Consider the following 10,526-nt stretch of genomic DNA (forward strand, 5'->3'; position numbering starts at 1 on the left):
GACGCATGACGTTGGCATCCTGCTTATCCCCCGCATTTGCCAAGCTTTTCCAGGCTTTTCCCACCACCCCAATCCCCCCATATTCCACTATTTCCCGCATTCCATTTTCCGGGGCCAATGACACTTCTACTTTGGACATATAGCAGGCACACTACGAGCCAGCTTTGTGCAGTCATAGTGCAATTTACTCGTTGCATCGACGCTAACGGCGACCGCCAACTGAGAAGCCTGGGCCCAGACTGCCACATCCTCCTCATCCTCATCCTCATACTCGTCCTCGAGCTCGTCCTTCCTCCACTGGGGATTTGGGCAGCAGGACTATGCATTACGAGAGAAGCGCAAACATGCCAACGCTTAACGAATGCCACTCGGCGTCCCATCGAAGACACCCTGGGCAGAAAAGCGGAAGTGCTTGTCAAAAAATGTGTGGAATTCAATTAGCTGATTGCCAGCTAAGCTAACAAGGGAAATTTAATATCGTACAGCTTTACATTTCATAATAAATCCAAATATAATTAAACATTTATTAACAATTAGTTATTAGTAACAACTAGCAAGCGGAATAATGTTTTCCAGTACTATAATGTTTTTGGCTTACCAATCGCTTTTGGGTTTTGCTACCATACCAACCACTGTTGCTTTTGTGCGCTGCCTCCACTCCATTCCTTTTGAATATGCAGGACGTCATTTCCACTCCTCACGATCCTCACACTTTTCCCAATAGCCGCGTGTCCTTGCAGCGACTGCCAAGCAGCCGTTGCTCATACGCCCTGTTGTCAGTTGCTGCTGTTGCTGTTGCTGCTGCTGCTGTCGCCTTGCCGCTTGTTGTTGATTATTGTGTTTGACATAATAGGCTTTACGCTCCAAAAAAAAAAGGAAGAAAAGGGGAGCCGAGCCGAGGACCCACGGAATAAATCCGTTCGCTTTGCTTCTTTGGCAAATTGTAGGTAAATCCCTTTTCGCTCGCTTGCCAAGTCATTTTTCCAGCTTTTCCGCCGGGGGAAAAGGCTGCTGTGTGAGCGGAGTTCCCAAGCCCAAGCCCAATACAAATAATTGCTGAGAACTCCCGGGAGCCATGGACAATGGCAGCATCTGGGGAACAGAGGAATCTCCTACCTCAGTCCAGTCATGAATACCATAATCGTTTGCCGCCGAATTGCCTTCGTTTCGAGAAAACTGGATGCTAAAACTATGGCAAAACTGGAAGAGAGGGAAAAGTACACCTCGTGAGTGTATTAAGCGCTTTGTTTCAGTGTAAGCCAAATATGCAGTAATTCCGTTTTTCCTCATTTAAATAAATATTTAACCAGAGAGATTTGTTTCACTCGCTGTGTCGTGGCTCCAAAAAAGCCTCTTTCAACTGCTTATTTGTGTGGATGTGTATATATATGAGCGGATTATCGGCTTATGGAAGACTTTTACATTAATGCTCGTGCCGACGATTATTTAAAAAAAAGAAGTGCACTTTTTATGCATGACCACTTTCTAACAATACCTGAATGAGATTTAATAAATATTTCTCGTTTATTGCTCACTGAAATGTGATGGGTATATAAATTACGAGCTGAACAAAACGAGAAACTGTTTTATTGTTCAATAAATATATCTAAAAAGCTATATATCTTCTTTTAAGATTAGGTAAACATTTCGTATCCCTATAATGATCTGTATTACCAACTAAAGTCTATTTACCATACTTATCCGTTCTAATTGGGTAACAAGTTCTCGGGGCAAAAGCTTCTGCCGCATCGCAATATCCTTTATAATCCTCGGGGAAGACCCTTGTATAAAATATGAAAAAGCCAAGAACGGAGGGAAAAAAAAGAAGGAAAAAGAAAATACAACTGTTGACGGCTTAGATAAAATTTCAAATAATGTCAATGACATAAAAGCAAAGCGCGAACTTCATAACTGCTAAGGCTTCGCTAGCCTGCAGGTTATTAACTTGGCTCAAAACGATACACTAGACGTTGGCCAACTCCGCAGTGGGTGAATGGCCATGGCTTTGGATCCTACTCCCACTTCCACTCTGACCAAGTCCAAAGTGCTGGGAAGCCCGGGCAGAGATTTCATTTTAGTGCCGTGGAAAGTTTAAAACGCTTTTCTCGCCCACTTTCCCACTTGCGAAAGACTGCGTTGCCTTTGCAGCTTATCGAAAAGTTGTCTGATTGAATTTTTTGCCCACTCCACTTGCAGAATGCAGCCTCTCATTTCCATGGCCTCCGATTTGGCTACACTATGCAAAATTCCAGCTTAAGCGAGAGCAGCTCCACCATTAAAAGTAAATCGGGCTTTTAAAACTGAAGTCTTATTAGGCAACGCATATAGCCATTATAAAGGTACTTAAAACTTTGTTTTACAAAATGTATTTCGAATTAAGTACCCCCACTGCTGAGCTATTTTCTTTTAGGAACCATTTTAATGCTCTATAACTCCGTAATCCAAAAGTCATAAGAGCAGATTGAAACATCTACATAATGAAGGCTTTAAGCGCTGTGGCGAGCTGTGAATTTCCGATGGCTCGTGATGAAGTGGTGTGGTGTGTTGTGTTTCACAATTTTCCGTTCTCTAATCGAAAATCAATGGCAGGTGGCCTTCAACCCCCTGACAAAAAGCAGCCGGGACTTGGAGCACCCGGGGTGCCAGTGCGTCGCGGATAAGCAGCTGTTTGTACATTATTTACTCGTAAGCCATCAATAGCCGGTATATCTCTAGCCGGCACCTTGCGCCCTGTGGCTATGGATTTTGCGATCCCGCCACGTGCCACCCGCCCGGAACATAAAGCATCCTGTTGATGCCTGTTGCAAGGAGCAGCTCCTGCTCCTGCTCCTGCTCCTGCTCCAGCTTCAGTACCTCAGCATCAGCTCCTCAGCTCCTGCTTCTGTTTCTGATGCGCCAGTCAACTGTCAGGGATTTGTTGTGCTGCTGCGCCGGGCGGGGATGCTCTGATTTTTAGCTGCAAAATGCCACAGCAAAGGATAAGTTCGGGTGGTGGTGGGTGGTAAAATGGGTGGAAATGGGTGGAAATGGGTGATGGAAAGTCAAAGTAACAGACAGCCAAACACCAAAACCAAAAAATCACTGAGCTGTATAATTCGATTTCTCGTTTTCACTCTTTCTGCTCGTTTTATTTTCGTTCAGTTGCCGTTTGCTTACCTGCGCAAAGCCAAAAAAAAAGGGGGGAAATGGGGGAAACCCATGAAAATAAATAGAATAACATGGCTTGTTTTTCTTTTGGCCCGAATGGCATAGCGTACTATAAAATAGAATACTCAATATTCAGTTGAGCAAATCCATGCGTTGTTCGGTTGCAATTCGCATGCATTCATTCGGCTCCTTTTTTCGCTTGTTTTATTTTCCCCACAGCATTTTTTTTTTTTATATAGTCCTTGCTATGAAAATGCAGCCCCAACTGCAGCATACAAATTTTAGAGAGAGAGGAGTTGGAAAATCGTAGAATGAAATTGTGGGCAACGAGGGATTTTCAACATGGAATGCCGAATGGCTGCTCATTCGAAAATAAAATTTAAACAAATTCAGCTCTCCATATGCGAGTGTTCATTGAAAAGTTTGCTCACACCCACTCCACAGTGGAGTATCTAGTGGCTAGTATCTATATCTGGTATCTGGGAAAGCTAATCGGCAAATCCATGGGGTTGGATATGTAAATTTTGTATATAACAATATAGGGTGGCCTGTGAAGAAAGCTGCCCATATTAAAAGTCATCCCATGATGGCAATGCGTATTTGTAGGTTTTTCTGAAAAGGGTTCCTTATTTGCTTTACCAAAGAAAAACAACAAAATCCTGGCTTACTATTTTTTCATGTATTTATTTAATTTGTGTGTGAAGTTGCCGAAATTAAATCGATGTACAAATATGTAAAATATTCAAATTTTCAATAAAACGAGCAAGTAAATCTTTCTCCTTATTAGGTAGATATTTTATTTCTATAATAAAATTATGTACCTGACTGCAAGTTATGCCAAACATCAATATTTTTTAGGTATGAATTCCCAGTTCTAAATCCCTTTTTTTATCATACATAATCCGCTTTTTGTCAAAATCTGGAGTATTTACAAGCGGCCCTCTTGTTGATTTTATAGCCTTGTCGCTACTCAACACAACATTTTCAGGACTCGCTGTTTGTTTGAATTATTCTGTTGGTGCTGCTGCTGCTGCAGATGCGGCTGGTTTGCAGAAATAGTAGCAATCTGGGCTTGGGTTTATTTTGCACCATTTTGTAGCGCCACATGCTGCTGGAATGTTGCAAACAAAACGCTGCCTTTATTTAGAATCACTTATCCATGCATGCGATCCGTTGAAACTTTGTGTTGTCTATTTTTGGTGCCACAGACATCCGGGTTTGCAGAATGTGTAGGACTGTGTAGGGATAACCACCAGACAGACGACAAGTGATATAGGTATATGCATATATATATATATATATATGGAAAAGTGTGGGCGAGTATATAGAACAAGTTGGGGGCATCCAGTTGTCCGTTGATTTAATGAAGCCGGCTAAAATCAACTTGAAGGTCAGCACTGTGCAATTAGCCGGTGGAAACCGCAGCAAAGCAAACTGAAAGTTAATTTACTCCCAACACTTTTGGAGGCTCCAGCCCTCGAGTTAAGTAACTTTACTTTCCCTGGCTTTCTCTTTTCCATATTATTCGCATATTTTTTTGAACAACTTTTTCTACGACTCCCAACTGCTGAGTGAAGGGCAAAAACTGTGAAGAGTGCATTTCCTTGGGAATTCAAGTGCATTGTTCGGCTGCACAAGTAAAGCCACAATGCCAGAATGGCTTATTGCTAATTCTGTAAAACATTTGCGTACAATTTAATAATAACAACAGCTTAGGCACTCAAAAACGAGATGGACAGCACTGAAGTAAAGTCACTCTTTTAACTAAAGCATTCGGAAACCATTAATTTAAGCAATGCTTTCAACATTAAGAACTTGAAACCAAATGATTGCTGGAATTGAAGAAAATACACTTTGAATGATTGATGTTAAACCCAGTTTTCCTTGCCACATTTTAGGGGCGTGGTGCACCAGAAGCAGTTGAACTTCAGCTCGGCAGTTCCGTGCTTTCGCCGGGCCATCGAATTGCGACCCCAGCTGGCGGTGGCCTACTTGAATCTGGGCACATCCCTGATCTCCCTGGGCGACCATCGGCAAGAAGCCATCTCCGTGCTGCGGATTGGAGCTCGTGTGGAGGGCAGTGGGGTTCGGGATCGAGGTGCCCACGTGGAGGCACGCTACACCTGCTACCTGCAACTGAGTGTCCTTTACCGTTCCGAAGGAAGACTTTACGATGCGGCTGCGACGCTGAGGGAATCCCTAAAAGCTCTGCCTTTGCTGCCTCCAAAGCAGAAGGCTGTGCTGCATCTGCGACTGGGCGAAATCCTGGCGGAGCTGCAGGATTGGGACGAGGCGGAGCAGCAGCAGCGATTGGCGCTGCACTTGCAGCCGGAGCAGGGGACAGCCTATGTCACCTATGGCCAGACGCTGGCCAGAAATGTAAGCTAGTTACATGTGATCCCAATCATAATGTAATAACGTATTTTATTGCACTTGCAGGGCAGTCGCCTGGCGGAGGCCGAGTCCTGGTTCAAGAGAGCGCTGCAGATGGCGCCCTTGGAGCCCAGTTCGCATCATCATTATGGTAAGAATAAGTCACATTCATTGTTAATAGACATAAGCCATTTGTATGACAATAACTTTTCATTGCAGCCGACTTTCTGGAGCAGCAGGAGCGGCATCACGAAGCGCTTAGCCTTCGCCTGCGAGCCGCTGCCTTGGCGCCGCAGGATTACACCCTGCAATCCTGCGTGGCGGATGCACTGCGTCTGCTGAATCGCCTGGCCGAAGCGGAGCTGTGGTATCGCAAGGCGGTCACCCTGCAACCACTGGCCGCCCATGCCCATGCCAATCTGGGCGCCATCCTGCAGATGCGTGGCCTTCGCAAGGAAGCAGTGGCGTGCTATCACAAAGCCTTGGAGCTGCAGCCAGGACATGCCATCAGCAGAGCGAATCTGGCCAGGATGATGGCACAAGGACGAAAATGAATGAGAAACGGGGGCAGCACTTGTTAGGAATGTAGAATGTAAATAAACTTTAGATAGAAGAGAATACATATATTTTGTAAAAATAAAGAATACAATGATTGAAAGTTGTTTAAGGTGTTTCGATTTAAAGGCTTTAAAATTATTTCTGAGTGCAAATATTTGTTTGCCAGAGCAACAATGTAAGACGCATTCCTTTCAACCGCAATTAGTTTAGCCAGCATTATGTGAAAATGCCAATCTGTTGCCGACGCAAATTCCAGAAAGACAAGCCGCGCTGCGAATTATTTCCATATCAAGTCTTTCAAGGTTTCATTCGGGTAAAAACGGAGCCAGGTGACGGGGCTTAAACGCAGACAAAAGCCTCATGAGACCAAAGGACTTGAAGGGCATCGAAAACAGAGGCATATACAAAGCCGCCAGAGGTCCTGGCAACAGGCAGACAGAGTCACTCAGCAGTTAGACAGCCGGATGGCGACGTGATAATATCAAGTGGCTTGGCAAAAAGGAAAACCGCAGCAACCAGAAAACCAGAATGGGCGGCTTCGAAGTGGGTGGCCAAAAGCGAATGCGGGGTTTCATGCGAGAAATAGTGCTTACTAAGCATTAAATTATAATTAAATTTTAAACAATGAAACTGAGTTAAGAAGCAGAACGAACGAGGGGCTGCTTCCTCCCACCCAAAAAAGCTCTTAATCACAAACATGCGCAGCCACTTCAAAGGTGAGTCCTCGTCATATCAATGTGGAAAACGGAGAATGGAATTGCTCTGGCCCAGACTGGCTGCTCTGGCTGGTCTGGCTAAGCATATGCGCATATAAATTAACATAGACACCCGAGTATTTAATTAAAATTCCATCAGCAGCACACACACACACACACACATACTGGCGCATCTGGCCACCCGAATATGACAGGTGGATGGAGCCGAGGTAGACACACATTTTAGCGCTAAGCCGAGCAGATGCCCCTGGAGTAAATCCACCAAAAACCACACACACTCGCACACACACGCACACACGTCCGACGAAATCTGCAAAACGCCTTTGGGCCCTCGCCAGTCGGGAGTGCAAACAAAGGGGAGTAGCCCCCAGTAGCCCCCAATAGCAGCTCCCAGTAGCCCCAAAACACACACAAACTCCCGGTGAAGCAATCCCCCGCAATGCGAGAAGCATAACCCCTTTAATAAAGAGCACTGCAAACAATTAGTGCAATGTTCAAAGATTTTTAGTCAAAATACATAGCTGTGTGAAAGTATGCAAGCATGTCTTTAGAGTTTTAGAGTAACTGCACAAAAAACATTGCATACTTTCAGGCCCCAGTTGCTCTCAAACCGCCTTTTATATTCCGGACATGTCTTTCATGCAATATCCTACTAATTAACATTAGTTTAATGATTTTAAGCTAACAATTACCTGTTTCTCCAGGTGTAGTGATGGGCGGGCAGTTGGAAAACAGTTGGCGCGAACAACTGGCGGTCGCTGTGGGGATTTGGCAGCCTCGCCTCGATACTGACTGATGAAGTGGCACTTCTGACACCGTCGCCCCAAACACACGACTCCTCCGATGATTATGATGATGACTATGACTATCATCGGGATGAGCACGGAATCCTAATTAAGTCTAGGCCCTTGCGCCGGCTAAAGGGTTAACTGCGCCCTGAGAAGTGGGCGTGGGTCTGCAATCCATAATTAAATATGGATTCGTGGGATTCAGGTTAAACCAACTGAGACCCTTGACATTCAACAGATTTGTGCGTATTATTAATGCGAATCGCGTGGGCAAGGAAGTCACAATCTGTAATGTTATCACAAAATTAAGAGTATGGTATTTTTTATATAATACATAAATATTTATAAAGAAAAACGGATGGGTATCCATTAATTAATTGACTTTAACATCATTTATGGTCCAATTAGTTAAATATTGCATAGTGACGAAATCAGCCACATATGGTATGTTATGTCAGAAAACTCGACCAGTCGTTTGTGGTTTTTTTGGTTGAGGAAACCAAACCCAAAAAGTCACCCTGGTGCCAAAATCCTAGTCGGCAACTTGCCGAATGAGTATTTAATGCGTCAAACTGTTTAAATTTCTATTGGATTTTTTGTTTGGTTTTTCCTTTTGACTTTTGTTTTGCCCACAGAACGTTGTTGTTGTTCTTGTTGTTGTTGTTCTTTCGGATTGTGCAAAAAGTGACGCTCGGCTTTCAACTTTTCGACCATACATACACGGTAGAAGAGACGCTTATGCGAACACAGGACACACGCACACCTGCGGTCAAAATGCTAGCAGTCGTCATAGCTAATTGAAACAAATAAGTGGGGCAAGTTGTAGAGTAATCAGGTAAGCAAGTGTAGTATTGCAATTACTTAGAGTTGCAAATTGCATAAAGCTGCTATTTGCTTAACCCACACTGTATCGGCACACATACTGCCAGGCACACCACGCAAATGGTCATCCTGTGGAACCATTTATTTTCCACTTTGGCCAAGAGACAAAAACAACAAAATCATGCACACACGGAGATACCATGGATATATCTATGCGGGAACAAATCGGAATAAAAACTAAAGTAAAACGAAAAGTTTTTAGTTAGCTTTTGATGAGGGTCAACTCGAACTCAACGGCTCTGTGGCGCAATTTTCAAGTGCCACGCCCCGTTCCGCAACGCCCCGCCGCCCTCTGCACCCTGTGCACAAAAAAGGATGACACACAATAGTTGGGACATTGTTTTTGACATGACTTTCTATCAAAAACAAATTTGCCCTTCTTTGTGCTTCTATTATTTTGTATTTCCCATTTTCCACTTCCCATTTTCCACTTCCCATTTTCCATTTCCCATTTTTTGTTCGTCACAAATCGAGTCGAATATGTGGGGTCAAAGCGAAGAGGAAGAAGAGCAAAAACAATGAAAGTTGGACATTGACAACTTAATTTGTTAAATTTGTTTACAGGTAAAGCAAAAAATGCACAAGGATAGAAATTGTTTCACATTGCAATTCTCATTCAAATATTTGAATACATAAACCTTACGAATGAAACTGTAATTGAGCAATAAGCCATTGGTTATTAACTTATTTTCTGTATTTTACTTGAACAAATTGAACTATAATTTAAGCACATTTAAACATGGCGCTGTGCATCGTGAACTACTAAAGGTGTAATTATGTGATCAGTACCTCAAAAATCCCATTACCTTATTTGCGTACACAGATATGTATATGAGTGCAGAATAATATATGTCCGCTGGTGATGCATTTGCTGGCTGCAGCTGGGCCACAGCGGAAAACCGCAACCAGACAGCCAACAAAATGATTGCATCTGACGCATTGTGAGCCGCAATCAGAAGACGCAACAAAAAGTTGTGATGATGAAATGTGCAAGCCCATAAAATCAATGCAACGCCCACACTCACGCACTGCGGGTGGTTCTGCAACTGGGGGGGGGGTGGTTTAATGGATGGTGCATGGCAGTGGGTGGTGCACTGCAGTGGGTGGTGCATGGCAGTGGGTGGTGCAAGCCGCACGCAGCCGCTGTCAACTGCAGCGATTCAGTCTGGGCATTCGCAGCAACGCCAGCTGCAGGAAAAGCCAAGCCTGGTAAAACCCACTTGCTGTGGAATCGCGGCTTCAACATGCCACACAACCACACCACCACACACACACTCAGTTTCTCAGCTTTCTCGGGCTGTCAGAGGAGCTTGGGAAAGTGGTGAAGCTCCTTGAAACAATTAGTTGGAAATTAAATTTTCCCAATCGCATGCAACATGCAACTTAACTTTCAGCCCGACTAATTGCTGGAGAAAGTGAAGTCGTTTCGGGGTAAGCCGCCATGTCAGCATCAGTTTGCCACTATGGGTCGAAGTCAAATCAAGTACTACGAACTACTAAAGCGATGGACAGAGCTGCTCCTCCGGCTGCTCCCATCAATGATGTATTTTTGATTGCAGCTGCTCCAAAACACAACAATCAGCAGAAATTGCGGAGGCGATGCGGAAACAAAAAGCAGACAAAATGCCAAAGCACCAAAACACCAGACACAAAACACAGAGTAGCAGCAATCATCATAACCTGTAGCTTCAGGCCAAGTGAACCATCCCCAGCAAATATGCGGAAATATATTCGACTTTGAGATATGCTGTACAGTAAAAGGTTTGGTTAGATTTGAAATATCAATGGCTTGCTAGTAAACCTAGTTATCTTCTTAAAAATTTTAGTGGCTTTAGTACCCTAACATTTAAATACAAGAATAAACCCTTTACCAGCACAACATACCCTTTAAGTACCCAACTACTGAGCATCGAATTGGCGAAAAACAACTCCAAGTTGCTGTGAACCCAAGAGCGAAAGTTCACACTGAAATTGAAACTCGAGAACGGAATCTGTGGCATAATCTGAGGCACAAAATGGAGATGACAATAAATTCGATTCGATTTTCGGTTTTGATTTAGTT

General features: G+C 43.8%; 1 protein-coding gene across 1 annotated transcript in view; it reads left to right on the forward strand.

Annotated features, from left to right (window-relative positions):
• LOC120458189 (protein O-mannosyl-transferase TMTC1) overlaps positions 1-6,178 on the forward strand; it is a 43,591-nt gene extending 37,413 nt beyond the window's left edge. Inside the window, exons 7-9 of the mRNA XM_039645757.1 lie at positions 5,046-5,526; positions 5,587-5,671; positions 5,740-6,178. Of these exons, the coding sequence (XP_039501691.1) occupies positions 5,046-5,526; positions 5,587-5,671; positions 5,740-6,074 (901 nt within the window). The 3' untranslated portion in view covers positions 6,075-6,178. The remainder of the gene's footprint in view (positions 1-5,045; positions 5,527-5,586; positions 5,672-5,739) is intronic.
• The last annotated feature ends 4,348 nt before the right edge of the window (positions 6,179-10,526 follow it).

Source organism: Drosophila santomea, chromosome 2L, assembly GCF_016746245.2.
Source record: "Drosophila santomea strain STO CAGO 1482 chromosome 2L, Prin_Dsan_1.1, whole genome shotgun sequence".
Lineage (NCBI taxonomy): Eukaryota > Metazoa > Arthropoda > Insecta > Diptera > Drosophilidae > Drosophila > Drosophila santomea.